This window comes from Camelina sativa, chromosome 7 (genome assembly GCF_000633955.1).
Source record: "Camelina sativa cultivar DH55 chromosome 7, Cs, whole genome shotgun sequence".
Classification (NCBI taxonomy): Eukaryota; Viridiplantae; Streptophyta; class Magnoliopsida; order Brassicales; family Brassicaceae; genus Camelina; species Camelina sativa.
In genome coordinates, this window is record NC_025691.1 from 4391720 (window position 1) to 4409554 (window position 17835).

The 17835-nt window shown below is 36.3% G+C and overlaps 2 protein-coding genes across 8 annotated transcripts in view; one reads left to right on the forward strand and one right to left on the reverse strand.

The window, feature by feature from the left end:
• The window catches only part of LOC104704298 (callose synthase 2-like), a gene marked incomplete in the record, with an annotated part of 16708 nt that extends 9830 nt beyond the window's left edge, over positions 1-6878 (reverse strand). Inside the window, 27 exon segments of the mRNA XM_010420411.2 lie at positions 1-47; positions 136-259; positions 336-496; positions 579-663; positions 764-855; positions 977-1114; positions 1220-1306; positions 1383-1432; positions 1509-1590; positions 1767-1827; positions 1907-1959; positions 2051-2388; positions 2658-2775; positions 2859-2978; positions 3258-3351; positions 3442-3518; positions 3617-3754; positions 4035-4161; positions 4289-4380; positions 4476-4568; positions 4652-4768; positions 4850-4960; positions 5130-5223; positions 5319-5440; positions 5547-5647; positions 5728-5944; positions 6565-6878. Of these exon segments, the coding sequence (XP_010418713.1) occupies positions 1-47; positions 136-259; positions 336-496; positions 579-663; positions 764-855; positions 977-1114; positions 1220-1306; positions 1383-1432; positions 1509-1590; positions 1767-1827; positions 1907-1959; positions 2051-2388; positions 2658-2775; positions 2859-2978; positions 3258-3351; positions 3442-3518; positions 3617-3754; positions 4035-4161; positions 4289-4380; positions 4476-4568; positions 4652-4768; positions 4850-4960; positions 5130-5223; positions 5319-5440; positions 5547-5647; positions 5728-5917 (2912 nt within the window).
• Positions 10252-12768, forward strand: LOC104700266 (cyclic pyranopterin monophosphate synthase, mitochondrial). 7 transcript variants are annotated; one of them, XM_010415759.2, is made up of 8 exons: positions 10252-10351; positions 10427-10504; positions 10676-11260; positions 11366-11538; positions 11617-11824; positions 11982-12050; positions 12154-12248; positions 12518-12768. In XM_010415759.2, exons 1-7 carry the CDS (start codon positions 10256-10258, stop codon positions 12235-12237), a joined length of 1293 nt encoding a protein of 430 aa, XP_010414061.2. In that variant the 5' UTR covers positions 10252-10255; the 3' UTR covers positions 12238-12248; positions 12518-12768. The 7 variants fall into 7 exon arrangements, with proteins under 7 accessions (XP_010414061.2, XP_019083000.1, XP_010414062.2 ...); XM_019227455.1 differs by having other exon boundaries at positions 11366-11533; positions 11633-11824; XM_010415760.2 differs by having other exon boundaries at positions 10679-11260.

Below are 17835 nucleotides of genomic sequence, written 5' to 3' on the forward strand. Positions count from 1 at the left end.
AGCAAGACGATTACAATTTGGTCCTTGTCTTCTTCTCTGTTTTCCATCTGTGGCAAGTAGACTCCTCTCAGTTATTTCTTTGAATTCATGCTAATGTTGCAGAGGTGTTCAACATGGTAAGGCTACAAGACTTACCAAATACTCAATTAGTCGAACAAACTGACCATACAGATCAGGAAGAGCACTCAAGTTCAACTCCATAATCAGTGTTTCGTTCTTTATATGCTCATCAATCTTGGAGAATATTTCGTTTATGACCCTGCACAAGACCAATAGATTAGGAAAGTAAAATGTATTTTCCGAGTCAAAGGACAACTTCAATTTGTAAAACTTACTGTCCTTCTCGTTCTCCAACCACCAAAAAGTTTATTAGATTTTTAAAAGAGGCATAGCACTCTCTGACTGCACAAGTCATGTAATTGTCAACACTCAATCTCTTTTTCAGTTCACGGTCTTTTCCATTGCTATCTTTTGCCATATCCAAAGCTATTGGGATCTAAAACATTTAGGCATAAATAATCAAAATAAGAACAGAAAGCCAACCTAAGATTATAGTTCACACCAAGACACATACTCACCTTACTGGCCAGTAGAAAAGGTGGCCAACGGAAAAGATCTAGATCAGGGTCAGCCCAATATGGCACAAGCAGGAGTTCCATTTCCCTGCATATTAATGAATATTATCAACGAAGTCTTCTCCGGATAAAAGGATTTAACATATCATTAGATTAAAATAAGAAGGAAAATTTCAGTCACACTCAACCTATTGCTAATCAAATCCTCCTCTCGGAAACTACTGATAATTTTGTTCCACATCTGAGCAAATCGTGCGGCCTCGTCTTTACTGGATGGAATCTGTAATTACCAATAAATAACACAATTTTGAAATGGAGCTGACTGAGAGAACAAACATTTGTTACTAAATATTGGTTTGTGTTATATGTTTCATCTACTGGTATAAGAGAAGCGTTCAGACCTGCTCGAACTTGCGAGAGAAGGTCGCCATCATCCCCCTTTTCTTTGGAGTTTCACTCTTCTCATTTGGAACCAAGCAAGCATTAAAGGCCTCTGGTAAGGACTGAAATCTAGACCTCAACATTCCTAGTGTTCGGATCTGCAAATGAAATAAACTTCTTTTCAGACATTATATCAGGAAGTGAGAGCATGCCACTTCAAGTTCCATTTCATTGTAAAAGTTGTAAGGAAAGCAAGAATGAACCTCTCCAAGACGTCGAAAAGCTCCATTTAAACCACCAACCAGAGTTGATACTATAGCATACCATATTTGAGTGTCCATGAAATAAACCTGCATATTAAAGTTAGCATAGATAGGGGAGACCATAAAAAGGAAGCATAAGGCAATGAAAGATCTGAAAACTCACAAGAATAACAGGTGACCAAAGAGCGATCACCACACCCATATTACTCTTGGCTGAAAAAAAACAACTAGATTGTTCAATAAAATTCATTATGCAGTGTGCTAATACCTACATCCTATTAGGCATTACCGTGAGGGAAAAACTCGTGCCAGCGGTAGACTGATATGTGAATTCGCATAATATCCTTGGTTGGTTTAACAAGAGGCTTAATCTGCTTTGAAGATGGAAAGTATGAGAAACATTTATATTTGTGGACTAAATATACAATGTCACTAGAATTTGTCAGTGGTTGTTAGAACAGAATTTCTTCAACTTTTGCAGGCTCCTTACATGGTGCTCTTGTTATACTACTAAAACAACAGATTAAATATATGTAAATAGCTGTACCTCTGCATAAAAACTGAATGCAAGCTTTGATATTAGAAGTACAACCCAGAACATCGTGTACCTAGATATCAAACCTCGTTTAGCAGTGTGGCAAGAACAATCAACATTTTAACCATAGCATGCAGATTTTACACTCTTACTTGAAAAGTGACCATGCACTCTCATGCATACCCCTCCCTATATACAGTCTTGGCTGTGTCAACAAAAAATAAAGATTAGTCGCCTCCATTATTTAGCATTCACGGACTGGCTATTTATAGAGATAAAATATATGGATAAAATACCTGAGACCACCACATCATCAGCATCACTATTTTAAAGTCAGACCTTTCAAGATAACGTCGGATAAATGGGAACGCAAAGAGCACCGTAGAGAGCATATTTGGGGATAAGTAGATAAGAATGACCGTAATGAAAAAGGAAGGTGAGGAATTGTTGTGTCCCCCAAACCAGTTCTTTATGGTCTGCACAAAACCAGAAGGGGTCCTCCAGCTGTATGCGTACGTTAGTGGCATGAGAACAACCCATACTGCAGCTGCAACTACCTTGAAGATAAATCTGAGCTTCACATGGAATGACATACTATGTCTTGATTTCCAGCTTAGAGCTATATCAAGGACAGCTGAAACTCGCAAGCATTCAGAGACTAGTTAGAGATCATCAATTTCTCTTTACTTACAGCATGAAAATATAATTGGATGAAACCACACAACAATTATTCTTCCTAACAAATAACACTGCATGCAAACATGATAATGTGAAATTAAAGAAAAGTGTACAACAACTATTCCTACTCATTCACATCAAGTCTTCATAAAATTCTACATGTATAAATTGTCAGATAATTATTAATGAACCGCATGAAAGTGGTATAAGTTCACGAATCATTACCTTGTGCAAGTTTTAATATAGCTGCCGTAATGAAGATGCTCAAAACCTTTAGGAAGACATCACCTTGAAAGATGCCGCTCAAATCCCCAGATCCATTCCAAGCAATTATGATCATTGCCTTAAAAAATTATAAATACATCAGATCACATGACCCGTCAAGAAAATACAAGTTTGGAAATTAAATTTACTAATTAGTCGTACCTGCAAAGACAGGATATAGAAACTCCACATTCTATCGAAACTTCTAAATATATGCCAGAAGGAGCGTGTCTCAACAAAATTGACTTTGCCCATCCATTTATCTCCAGTTTTGGGTTTATTCTGCAGCAATGTGAACATCAACTATGAAATTCTAGATACACAAAACTTGAGAAAATTAATGGAACTCTTCTACCTAACGTTTCTCATGACTTGTTGAAATACAATTTAAAGTTTAGAAAATGTAAGTAACTCTAACAGACATTTTGAACAGTTCAACTTGGGAAATAGTTTGATATCAAACACTTAGTTAAAAGAAATTACAAGACAAGAGATTCAAACTATTTTGTAAACAAGAATCAAAAATAACGAAAGCCATCAGTCAGTTTCTTCTACCCGTACCTCCCTTTTGTCAAGTCTAAGTTCTTCAGCCGTCTGACAAAAGAAATCAGCATCAGCTCGCATAGGCCACCCTAACCGAAAGCACCGAATTGACCTACAAGTTAAAAGACATGAAGTTCCACCATGAATAAATGTAAAAGACGTGTCTTTACAGAATGTTACGAGATGATCAACTGCCTTGTACCAAAAATATTCATTCAAGTCGTCGTAGTTTCTCCACTCAGAATGCTTTGATTTTCCTCCTCTACTTCTCTTTGCTTCCTATAGTGCACAAATATGAAGATGACTATGAAGGAAATGGATCGGACGAAAGCTAAAGAAGACAAAATGATCAAGACTTCAAAACCGAAGCAACCAACCTTTGCTATTGTTTTGTATATAGGAGTAACTACTTTTTGCAGGAAGGCTTCATCTTCACCACCATATGCAGGTTTAATATGCTCCCCTGTCATTGGACTAACACTCCCAGCCAACATTCCATACAACTCGAAAGCCATCTGAACAAATTCAGAAAATCATATAACACGGAGTTAGACACAGGTAGCAAAAAAACTCCTACTCAAATTAGGCATTACTAAGTCCTTGCACTAGTTTATTGCCTCATCATCACTATATATAACGTTTGGATTTCTTCTAATTTTAGTAGTCGATTAGTAGGTATTAGTCAAGATCACGATTTGATCACAAACCTTCGCTAAACTGAACTGATATTTTTTAGAGAATGACACACCACATGGTTACTTAAGATAGATAGGGTAGACTGTTTTTTTAACATACATGGTGATATATATAGCAGAGGCATTCTGGCAAAAATCTCAGGTTCGCAGCTTCTCCCCAAATCAAAAGATAGAGTCCTATGTACAGCAGTTTCCGCTGCTGAACCTCTTGTTGAATCGTCGGCAACCTACAAGCGGGAAAAGGAGAGATAATCAGATAACTAAGCATAATGCGTATAAATCCAAAGTATATGCTACATATGTTTCTATATTCCTAGAAAGAACAAAATGAGATGTTACAAGGAGAAGCCTCACCAAAGGCTGCTCTTCCGACCCAAATACTTGCACCATTTTTTGTAGTTTTTGAAAAGTTTCTTCATGACTATAGTCAATGCGCGATCATCCAACTGGAGGCGGGAATAGTAATTTTGGCCGTTAGTACAGATACAGAAGAATTAGACAATTAAGGAAACATGATATCCAAGTTCAAAAGAATACATACTCTTGGTTGCTGTTCAGGTCTCGGAAACTGTCGAATGTGGACATTAGCAAGTAACAGAATCAAGTGCTCTCTTTGATTCGAAAGATTATCTTTCTGCCATTTAAAGGTTTGGATCAATCAGCACAGCGAGAAATTGTCCGTCAACTAAACTAAAACAGGATATTCACTAGCATCACCTGAAATCCAAACATAGTTTGAAGCCAATCTAGCATGTCTTCATCGAGTTTCTTCTTGTGACCTGCTGGCCATGGTAAGCCCCTAGTGTTACGAAGTGCAGTTACTGTAGCTTGTATCTGCAGAACAGTAAGCAGATGTTTAATTTTGTCTCAAAGAACGAAAGACAATCGAAACAGTTAGTTGAATGTTTGGTTAACCTCAGGAAGTCTCATTATAGCCTGATTTTGACTATCAGGATCAAGAGGAAGAATGTTGTAAGGCACGTAGATTTGGCTTTTTTCTTCCACCTTTGTATGAGCCTCCAAAATCTACCAGCAAGAAAAAGGATGAACAGAAACAAGTGAAGTGAGCTAATAATTTGGTGACCCAATTCATGAGAGTATAAAGATGTTTCCATGAAAGCATGGTTAAGAACCTGCATAAGAACAGAAGCAAGAGATTTTAACACAACAAGATATAATCTACTATCAGCTTTACCTCGTCAGCCACTTCCACATCTTCTGTCTGATTAACAGCTTTCAAGACTTCAAAGAGAACAGCAGCAGTTTGATAAGCCTTTGTAAGTTGAGCACTACAAGTAAAACAAATTTGTAGTATAAATGAGAAACACAGAAAGATAGAATTCCAGCAGATTTGGCTGAACAATCAGTTCCATCAAACACAAACCGGTCAGCTTTGTCAGCAGCGTTTTGCAAAGCTTGGATGTATTTCTTGTAGTAGTGCTGATAGAAACTCTGCATCTCGCGTGCATCACTCTTCTGCTTTCCTGCAAGAGTTGTTTCATTCTCCTGCAGAAATTTAAGACATAAGGCAAAATGACACATAATCCCCTAGCAAGACAACAGCATGAAGATGGGAAAACTCAAGCAGAGTAAATGAAGCGACGATATTCACCCGTTCTAACCGTTGAAGAAGCGCAGTCTTAAACTGGCGAACACCACGTCCACCTGATGTAGGATCAAGCCTGTGTGCCTTCTCGAACGCATAAAACCGACCTGAGAGAAACATCCATGGATTTTGTCAAGATCATTTAAGATGAGAAAATCACATCATCAGGCGTGTTTTTCCAACTCACATAAGTAAGCAACACGCGGGTTACTAGCTTCAACTTCGTTGGCTACACGAAGGATAGGAGCAATCTCCACAAGAGACGATGGCACAACTTCACTGTCTAGCATAGCCTCTCCAAGATTACCAGCAGTTTGAGTCCGCAGAATCCGCCTCTGGGGCGGAGGCGGATCAGGTCCTCCTCTCCTTTGAGCCATGATCTTCTATATCCTACTAAAAATAAACTGAGCCCAAATATGATGATAAGTATCCGTCAACACAGAAAGAGCTTTTACACCATCCATCAAAAAGAACAAACTTTGAGAAGTACTTAAACTGAAAAAAGAGCAAATCATAAGCTCTATGAAAGAGATTGCAATCAAACAACACAATCCGACCACAAACAATTAAAAAAAAAAACATGATTTGTTTCACTCCGAAGCAAGATGAGATACACTCCTATAAAATAGATATCATCGAAAAGAGACGAATACTAAAAAAGAAGTTGCTTTTTCAGTAAAAAAGTAGCAGAAGCACAAACTTTTAATCACGAGACCTAATTACCCAGAACCTTGATCCACCACTATCTTCGCTAATCTATACCGAGATACAAGAGAACCCTGATTTTATAAGTTGGAAAGGCTTCAACTTTGATAGTATCGACAGTAAAATCAATCAACTAGATTACAATCCAATTGATAACTAATTTTAAATTTACTCAGATGAAGACAGGAAGACCCAGAAGAGGAATCTATAGTCTCACTCATAATAAAGACTTCAGTGAATAACCCAAGTTTAAAAATTTAACCTTTGAATTTAAATCCACAAAGCTTCCAACCCCATAAACCCAGAGATCAATCATTACCTGGGCAAAAAGAGGAAAAATTAAAGAGAAGCGGAGGACTACCAGAACCTACGACAGCTTCAAGGAGAAGCAAGAAGAAGCTATCATCTTCCCCCAACCCCAAAGTAGTAGTAGTATGAGTAAGAGAGAGAGAGAGAATTGGGGATAAAGATTTGGGAAAAGCAACGGGAACAAGACAGGCGCCAATGGCTTTGGTTACTACTACTAATTAATCAAGAATGTCTGTCCACGACGACATGTTATCTCCCCATATTCCAATGTTCCTAAATGCTTTTTCACTCTTTAGAAGATGCTCGGTCCTTCCTTCTTTCTTCCTCTTATGTTATTTCACCTACTTATGTTAGTTTAATCATATTATATGGAAAAAGGTTAAATTCTATATATGCCAAAGTTTTCTTTTATTATTCTCGTCGATTGAAAATGGAAATTGTATATATATATATATATATATATATAATCGGAACATGAAATATTAGTTCGATATTCTTTTTACATTTTTTTTTTTTGCTAAGATTCTTTTTACATTTATATAAACCATACATTACTGTTGGAGACGAATCCAAAAAACATTTACGGTAATTCATAAATGTTTTTTTTTTAAACAACATATATATAAATAGTATAATATTGTACTGGGGAAAGAAAAATAAAATTTAGAAAGTCAATAATATATCACAATCCGTTTTTATGGATCGATTTGTGACTGTCGCGTTATTTTCACAAGTTATTTCGACTAAAATAAGTGAAGGGCGTGGAGAATTCAAGTTGTTGAGTCCATTCGAAGTTAGGCAAAGTAATTCGATAAAGTTTGGATGTTGTGTCACTAATCGAAAATCAAGTTGTGATCTGAAACCTATTCTCTAATGAGCTCAAAATGGGACAAAAATAGTGAAAAATGTACATAGTTTATTACTTAAAAGTACATCGTTATACTCTTTTTCTACAACTAACCTCCATAATTAAAAAAACCATAGTATTGGTTGAAAAACAAAAACTTCATGAGGAAGGACAAAAGATGGCTTCCTACAAATGCATATGTGGGTGAATTCTTTGCAACGACCGTCGGTAACACCTTCGCGGTTTCGCTAATGCATACTTGTCGACAATTCCTCCATACACCTTCGCGGTTTCGCTAATGCATACTTGTCGACAATTCCTCCATACACCTTCGCGGTTTTGCTAATGCACATTTGGAGGCTCCATTTCATACACATGTCCTTCCAGTTTAGATCAGGTTCTTGTCTTTGCTTCACACATATGTTGTCCGTGTCATCCATATCTCTATTATTTTTATGTTTTTATTCAATAAAAAAATGACGCAAACTTTTGTCACTATTACAACCATTTTTATGGCACCTATCCCATACCTAATATTTTAAATGTAACGTCTAAATAGCTGTAACCAAAATTGATGATAAATATAGCTTTGCTAAAAAAATCAAATCAAATAGTATTAGTAATAAAATTCGCTATAAATGATGAAAGTTATGTGAAATTTATTTGATTTACAATAGCCTGTCGACTTTTTTAGCTACAAAACAAAAGCCCATCGCAAATTAGGAGAATATTTCTAGTTATATTGTGGACCTATCCTACAACATCATCAAATACTAAAACTAATTAGTAGACACATAAACCAATGTATTAAATTAAAAGCGGATTTTATTATATGTTTTAGTAATTTTGGTTATAACGTAACTACTAACTATGTACTTATTATTGTGACAAACTATAATTGCATGCCTGGTGGCTGCTGGTGTGGCGGGTTGATTAAGAAAAAAAAATGGTTGAACTTAACTGCATTGAACTCTTCATGTATTTTGTTAGCAACTATTTAAGATATAATTTTGAAATTGAAGTTAACTTGTATAAAATTAGTGTGTGAATGTCGTATTTTATAGTACACGCACCTGCACACACGTGTTTCTGTATTTGTTTTTTTGGTCAACGTGTATGAAGCTCTATTGGTATAGGAGCAACGTATTCTCTTTCTCGATGAATACGACAATGAAGAACAATGGAAACATGTGAAATAAAATCTGATCTTTTAAGAAAAAATCTGCAAAATACATACGATCGAGTTTGTGTTCTTATATAACTGTAGTCTGTATTGTATACTAGTCAAAGAAATAAATGTTGATTTCTTTTTCTTGGCATCCATAATAAATTCTTCAAGTTAAATTTAGAGACCCTTAAATTTATATCATCGTAAACTTTATTAAACTTACAAAATAGTTATATTTCTAATATAAATAAATTCTTTAAATAAAATTTCAGTATAAATATATTGAGTATTTATTTTGTAGCTAGTAAGCTAGTAGGAGGAGTATGTATATGCAGTACATAATACAATTTTATTTTAAACTTGCTAATTTACGAAATAAAAATATCATAAAGCTCTCTACATAATTCTGGTGTAATATATAATTAGAATTCCTGAACTTAATAATATCATAAAAAAAAAAAATTAGGTTGGCTGGTGAATCTGTTTTCTATGTTTGCTTCACACTTGCCAGTCGAGAAAACCCACAATAAAATTGATTTTTCTGTTGGATTCACATGTTTGTTTGGCTGTTTGTAACATAAAATATAATGTTTTCTAACATTTTATTTGAATAATGAACTGTATGTTATGGTTTCACAGTTAATGATTTAGTAAATCCACTAGTAAACATATCCGATCTAGATAGTAGATGCAAATCTTATCCATTGAAGAAGGTCGGTTTAACTTCCCGATAACCGGTCACCTGCACTTATTGAGACAAGATCACGAGGATCTCATAGTTGAGATTTGATATGTTTTCAATATTGGTTAGGCTTTCTCTGTCTTAATATTTATTTTTGTGTCATTCGATCAATTTAGGTGGTTTAAAAGATGATTTTACTCCAAATTATAGTGTATTATCTATTTTACTATGGTTAAAAAAATGCTTTGGTTTTTGAACGTTGGATCTGCCTAGTGTTCCAGGATTGTACTTGATCAATCATTACATTTGTTTTGGTCCAAATCAATGTTTTTAAAAGCGGACCGATAACTGAACCGAGAAAGCTTCTGGGTCATGAGTCAATATGGTTCGACCGGGGTCAACCGGGTTCAATTGATTTTGATGATATTTTTATAACTAATAGGTATTGATATGTTTTCTATTTTTTTTTTCAATGATTACAACTATGATATAATTGGATATACTAAATAAAATACTTCAATAATCATAATGTTTTAAAAAAATCTTAAAAAGTAATAAATTCAAAGTGTAACAAACATAGAGTATAACCCGTACTAGTAAAATATTTTAGAAATTCAAATCTAAAAGTAATAAGAAAATAAGACTGTAGAACATTCAATCTTCATTTTCTAAGAAATCCTACTACTGCTAGTTTGCTAAGAAGAAAACTAGAAATGGTAATTAATTAAATTAATTGCATTCATTTTTACAAAAAAAAGTAGAACCCAGTTTTAGCTGGTTTAACGGTTCACCGATTTTGGTTTTTTGGCGGGTTGATATGATTTTTTACCGGTTCAATTTTCTTTGGGTTTTGATATTAACCCAACCTGGATATGTCACCGGTTCGCTGATTAATATGGTTCGACCGCTGGTCCGGTCCGATTTTGAAAACATTGGTCCAAATCTATAAAAGTGAATGCAATGTGTTTTTATTTGGTTGTAACATTTGGTCTAACGAAGAGTTGATGTTGAGAAAAAAAAAAAGAAAAAAAAGTGCCGTCTTCACTTTGTCATTGTTTAGTCCTTTGAGAACAACAAAGACTCTCTTCGTCTACCAGAAGGTCATCTCTTTTTTCTTGTTTTCTTCGTCCTTTTTTTTAATCTTCTCAGCGATTTTCATTCGATCTTCTCTACAGTTTGTGTTAACCATGAGGAGGTGCTATTCCAAATTCACTGCTTACCACTTGGGTTTCAAAAATTCCAACTTTCTCCTGGTAAATTTCCAAACCTTTTACTAATTCTCTCTTCTGCTAATGGGTTTCGATTTCTCCACTCAGATTTGGTTTTAAGGATTTAAAAGCTCCTGAAATGTTAATATGTGTGTGCTGATGTGAAATCAATACTTAATTATGGTCTCTTCCCTTCTTGTGTGTATATCTTTTTAGCAGGTTGGTTCAGGCTCTGTGACAAGAAGAACTATTGCTACTACCAGTGAGCGTTCGTTTAGCAATTATGCAGCTCAAGTTGGTCAGAGTCAGACCAAAGACAATACTGTTTCTGACATGTTGATTGATTCTTTTGGTCGGTTACATACCTACTTGAGGATATCTTTAACTGAGCGCTGTAACCTCCGGTGTCAGTACTGTATGCCTTCTGAAGGTGTGGAACTTACTCCTAATTCTGACTTGTTGTCACAGTCTGAGATTGTTAGGTTGGCTGGTCTTTTTGTTTCTGCTGGGGTTAACAAGATTAGGTTGACCGGTGGTGAGCCTACAGTTAGGAAAGATATCGAAGAGATTTGTATGCAGTTGTCTAGCTTAAAAGGGTTGAAGAATTTGGCTATCACTACCAACGGTATCACTCTTGCTAGAAAGCTACCAAAGCTTCAAGAATGTGGCCTTGATTCGCTAAATATTAGCTTGGATACTCTTGTTCCAGCAAAGTTTGAGTTTCTGACTAGACGTAAAGGGCACGATAGGGTTATGAAGTCGATTGATACTGCTATTGAGCTTGGATACAATCCTGTGAAAGTATGTTAATATATAATCCCTCCCTCATTTTTTCCATTTGATTGCAGCAGAACGTTATTTGATTGTCGAGAGTGTTTTTTGTATCGTCCTTGGTCTTCTTGACAGGTCAATTGTGTTTTGATGAGGGGATTGAATGATGATGAGATCTGTGATTTTGTGGACTTGACACGAGATAAGCCAATCAATGTTCGGTTCATTGAGTTTATGCCCTTTGATGGAAATGTTTGGAATGTAAAGAAACTTGTGCCTTATGCAGAAGTGATGGATAAAGTGGTAAGGTAGAATTTTCTCAAAATGTTTGGCCTTTTTTTGAGATTAGTCAACGTTTCCTTGAGCATTTTCATGATTGGTTTCAGTTGTTATGGTAAACAGGTCAAGGGCTTTCCGAGTATAAAACGTATGCAAGATCACCCTACTGAAACAGCTAAGAACTTCACGATCGATGGGCATTGCGGTTCTGTTTCTTTCATCACATCTATGACAGAACACTTCTGTGCTGGCTGCAATAGATTAAGACTTCTTGCAGATGGGAACTTCAAAGTTTGCTTGTTTGGTCCTTCAGAGGTATCCAAACTTTTTGTCGTTGCTGAAAGTTAGTAATTGTTTGATTTAAGTGGCTGAGTTCCAAGTGTGAAATAATTTGATTACCGGTACACTTGTGGATTCGTGGTTGCTTCTCAATAATGTTAAAAGTGATATTCATGTTGTTACCTGTAAACAGGTTAGTTTGAGAGATCCTCTCCGGTCTGGTGCTGATGACGAGGCGCTAAGGGAAATTATAGGCGCTGCTGTATGTATTCTTTAGTTGCTTCATCTGGTTTTACCAATCGTTACGAAATCGTTCCTCTATTTTCGGTTGTATTTGAGACTTAACAATTCACAATGGGTTCCAGGTGAAGAGGAAGAAAGCCGCACACGCTGGAATGCTTGACATTGCCAAAACAGCTAATAGACCAATGATACACATCGGTGGCTAAGCTCCGCTCACGTAAGTTCTTGAAGCCATTGTTTATGATTAACGAGAACCTGCAATCAGTTAATGCTTGAACATTACTACCAACCAGATAAGCATTAGACCAACAAAATATCTGATTTGTTATGTAACTCATTAAAGTTGATACCTCGCTTTCTCGAACCAATTTTTATCTTTGTTTTGATTTAAGGGGATCTCGGTAACAGTCTTTGATGCATTGAACCGTTTAGCGTACTCTGCATTTTGTTTTACGTGACCCTGTCGCGTTGTTTTTCTCTTTACAGGTTGGTCAAGTTCCTGAAAAACACACTACAAGGAACATAAAGTTTTTATATCTTGTAAGAATCTATCCGGCATCCGCTGCTCCCAACTCTGCCAAACTTTTTTGCAAACAACAAGACTGAAGAGTTTTCTCAATATGTTTCTTCTCTGTATCCGTAACAATATGTTTCTTCTATGTAACACACTGTACAGGAACTCAGTATCATCTCTACATGAACCTTTTTCTTATTTATTGCAAAGTACCTTTCTTTTTTACGAAAACAAATCAATCTAAGATACATATTGATAAGGGATTTTAACCTTTACTAGGTGTTTACTTTTTTATTAACAAACAAAGTATTTTGATTGTTAATAAAAACTAAATTTTATATCCTTGATCGTTTCCTATTTACACAATTTGTCCATTGTCCTTGAGGTTGCAGTAAAAAAATCATATAAGTGTAGAAATTGAACAATCGTCGATTTATTTCTCAAATGGTAAATCACTTGAACTGAAACACCTAGTAGAAAACTCTAGAGAGAACGTGAGATACTTACGTTGCTATGCACATACAGAAAGTTCAATCTGAAAATCTTCTTCTTATAAGTTCTTAAGCTACTTCGGATAAGTCTAGATTTAGATAATGCATTCCAAAACATGCTATTCCAGGTTGTAGTTCAATGTAATTATACGTCTATAGCATTCATACAAATATTTTTCTTCGACCGAAGAACTTAGCATACAGTCTTTTTTACTTACACTTGTCACCTGCCATATAAAAAACAAACCAAAGAAAAAATTTCAAAACCAGTACTAATAAAAAAAAAATAATAAACAGAGAAAATTTTAGATCACATTTGCATCAACAAAATAACCGATCCATCTTCTAATCCTCCAATCACATGTGTATCGATAATAAACTTAAATAACTGTTTACAAAGTACAAACCCCAAAAAAAACAATCATTAGTGTTGCACCAAAGATATGAGTTAAAGAGCTACAACAGATTATGGTTACATTCTCTTGATCAAGTTTTCAAACATTTACCTTACATGGAGGATGATCTTATCAGAAATCTGAGGCAAAAAAAAAAAACCCTGCAAATATATGCACACCCAAACATGAAACATGAACCACCATAATAAAAGGATCAAAACCATAACCATTCCCTACAAAGCCAAAACCTGTAGATTAAGGTAACATAGAAGGAGATTGTCGACAAAAAAAAAAAAAGGTAACATAGAAGGAAGGAACCGTTTCCGAATCCACTGAAGAAGCTGCAAAATCAAACGTACAATCAAACTTATGTAAAGCCATAGAAAAATGAAAGCATTCACTCAACTGAGAAAAGGATAGGGAAGAGCCTTAATTAGTCCATGCCACATGCATGGAGGAATTGCATCGGTGATGTGCCCATTGATTTGACTACTAAATAACGGCAGTATTTATAGAGAATAAATAGTCTCATTGATTTTATGCAAATTAATCTTTAAAAATTTACATTTTTATTATTCAATGTTAGCATTAAACACAAATATTTGTTATCATAATCAATATAAATCTGACCGATTTTGGATTATTTGATTGCAAGCACAATACATCGTTATTGTTTCTATGAACACACAAACTATAGCATGAAGGTAAGGAATATTCCTTAAATTAATATTTGAATACGCTTTGGGAAATCCTCTCCGGTATGGTGCTGATGATGAGGCGCTAAGGGAAGTTATAGGCGCTACTGTAAGTATTTTTACGTGCTTAATCTGATTTTACCAACCGTTACAAAATCTTTCCTTTTCTGTTGTGTTTGAAGCTTAAAATTCACAATGGGTTTCAGGTGAAGAGGAAGAAAGCCGCACACGCTGGAATGCTTGACATTGCCAAAACAGCTAATAGACCAATATACACATCGGTGGCTAACCTCCACTGACGTAAGTTCCCGAAGCCATTGTTTATGATTAACGAGAACCTGCAATCATTTAATGTTTGAACATTACTACCAACCAGAGATAAGCATTAGACCAACAAAATAACTGATTTGGTAATGTAATATTAGAGTATAAGATGAAATTGGTAATTGGTCTAAATTGATTTGTGTAAACCGGGTTTGTTTAGTTTTGGTTTAGTAAACATGAGTCAAACTCTCTAGTTATATAAGAGGGTTCATTGTAAATGTAAGATCAACTAAGATGAATGAAATGAGAATATTTTCTTCTTTCTCGTAACTATCTTATCTCGTTTCGTTCTTCTAACATGGTATCAGAGCGATGAATCAATTTCATCTTCTTCGATTTCTCTTTGGGATCTTTGTTTTCTTCCTTTTATTTGACCTACATTGAACAGATTCTTTCGGTTTCAGTCATTTCTAACAAAATTGAGCTAAAAAATGGTTACGCTTTGTCGAAATTTAAAGCGATTGGCTCGCGGCTCTAATTCTGCAGTGAAATCAACAAATCCAGCTCAATCGAGAAATACTCGACCTATTTCGTCGAGTACATCATCTTCTCCAGGGCAATCACCTTCACACTCACCTATTCCGGTGAATCATGTTCAAGATACATTCATTCCGGTGAATCATGTCACTTTTGGAGCTAATCCTGCTTCGTTTGGAATTAATCCTACTCTGTTTGGGGTCAATCCAGCTCCGTCTTCAGTTCCGATGCAATCTTTTGCTCCGAATCTTATCTCATCTCAAATGTCACAAGAATACTTTGCTTTTGATGGAATCCAGTATTCGCCCTACTTCTTGAACAACGGCGACAATCCAGGCTCTTCTATCATATTAGAGGTACTCGATGGAACAAACTATAACACATGGAATGTAGCTATTACTACTGCCTTAGATGCTAAGAATAAACTTGCGTTTGTGGACGGATCTCTTCCTAGACTGTTAGAAACACATCCGCATTATCGCATCTGGTCAAGATGTAACGCTATGGTTAAATCTTGGATTCTGAACTCTGTGACAAAAGAAATATATGGTAGCATTCTGATATTCAAAGATGCTTCTGCAATGTGGCAAGACTTGCTGGTTAGGTTCTATAATACCCCTTATTTTGACCTAGTATACAGACGGATGGCCGCGAACGTAGACGTGCGGCAGAGACTTGGAAAAATTTTTGAAAAGAAAAATTCGATGGAGCCATCAGTGAACCAGGCCTTATCCGAAGGATTGATCGAAGAAAAATGATTGAATTGATTGTTATATCAAACCATGAGCAATTTAAAGATTTCTATCGGCTACCGTCAAATATCGAGAAGGGAAGGACCGACTATCAGTGTCATTGGGCAGTAAGGCTATGGGAAGATGATATGCATTCGGTCAAAGGACATGATCGAGTGTTTACTAAAGGTTATTGAGTTGGCTATCAAGGGTTAAACAATTTGGTCGATGGAAAGATCAATTGTACCGAGAAAACTAGTTTTACCGAGAAAGAGCTGTTATGGCCGAGACAAGCGGGCGATGATCGAACGGGTTTGGATACGGGACAAAAAGGTTTATACGTGGTTAAGGACAAGCCACATTATGTGAGCTTAGCTGTAAAAATCGGTCGGAAAACTCTCGGATCAGTTTTGGCCGCGAAGCTGCTGTGTCGTAGAGGTGCTTGTGGTGTAAGTAGGTGTGTCACCAGCTTGGTGTGTGTGGACCACGAGGTGCCACAAATTTGGATGAGAATGGCATGTGTCAAGCTTAACTGGACACAAGCTTGGATAAGGATAAGAATGAAAGTGGATAAGATAAGCTTTTGGATAATGCTTATCTACCACCTCGTGCTTGCCTGAGCTTGGAGGCTAAGACTCCTCTCCCTATATAAAGCCACGAAATCTAGCCTTAGTTCATTAGCTTTCCACCAAAATCTCACCCTTAGAATAGTTAGATTGTTAGTTAGTTCGAGAAGCTTGCGGAGGCGAGTCGGGTAGAAGTTGGTCGAGTCGAGAGTCGTGGTCGGGTTTCCGGTAAGTAAGTTCTACCCTTAGTCTTCTATTTGTTTTAGAATATTTTTCTAAGTTTTTAGTCTGAAGCTTAGATCCATCCTTGGAGAAAGCTAGTTGGATCGAGATCAATAGGCGGGCAAGGGTAGATGTCGTTTTCTCGACGTTAAGGCCAAGGTGAGTACCGAAGCATGTGTAGTAGCACATGACTAGGATCTTATTTTGTGTATGGGTTTAGGATTGAGGTTGCATGTTTATACTTGTGGATGATAGTTAGATCTACATTTTTGTGTTAGATCTATTTGTTTGGTTGGTTTAGATCTAGCATCCTTGCTTGATCTATTTTCTTTTTGTGAAGTTCGTGTGAGGTTTAGGAACTATACTTGGTATAGTTTCGAGATCTATATGTGGTTGTGAAGTTGCTTAGGCAATTTCATGATGTTAGGCTAGTGTTGGTATAGCCGTTATGCTGCTTGTTTATTCATGGCCATTAATTGGTAATGGTTGGCATGATAAGCTAGCTTTGTGTGAGTTGATATTGGTTGTTGCATAATTTTATTATGCAAGTATGTTTGATTGTTTGATTGTTATTAGTTAATCTTGTTGTTGCTTGATTAACTTGTTTATGTTAGTTGATCTGGTTGCGAGTAGTACTAACTTGATGTCAGGCTCGTAGTAAGTAGTGTGGTGTTAGTCATTTCTGTGGCTAGTGCGTGGCGAGGTCGTGATTGTCCCAGCGGCTCAGAGCGGTTCGCTACCACCAAATACTACTTGACGAAGTAGTAAATTTTGCCGTAAGGGAATAGGCCCCTTGTACACGGTTTTGGGGAAGGGATGTGATCCTTCTAGCCTTTTTGGCTAAGGGTCGGAAGACATTGTCTTGTGGGAAATCAGAATCGCATTATTAGTAGTAAAGGCCTTTAGGATTGGTAGTGAGTAGTGTGATGGCTGTGGTGCCATTTTGTTTGTGCTAGTTAGCTTCCGTTGTGAATACTCTGTATAGAGTCTGATTGCTTGTTTAAGCTTGATTGTGTGTTGTGTGTTTGATTGTTGTTTGGGGATTGGGTTTGGGGTTGTTGATTGTTAGATCCAGGACTCACTGAGTAATCTTAGATTACTCAAGATTCTACCTTTTGTTTTTAAGGTAACCATAGTTGGGAGACCTTTGGGAAAGCACGGACGTTGGACACCGGTGTAGAGTTTGTTGCCTTTATAAAGAAATATTTGGAATATTTATTGTATGAATCGATTTGGGCCTTAGGCTCTGGGATCCCAATCCTTTGTAAGTGTTTTCAATGATTTAAAGTAATAAAATGAGATTTTTATTAAAAGCCTTGTGTTCCACTCGATATTAGTCTTGTCCGGACTAACACAACTCGCGGACATGGTACGGGTTGAAAAGCCTTA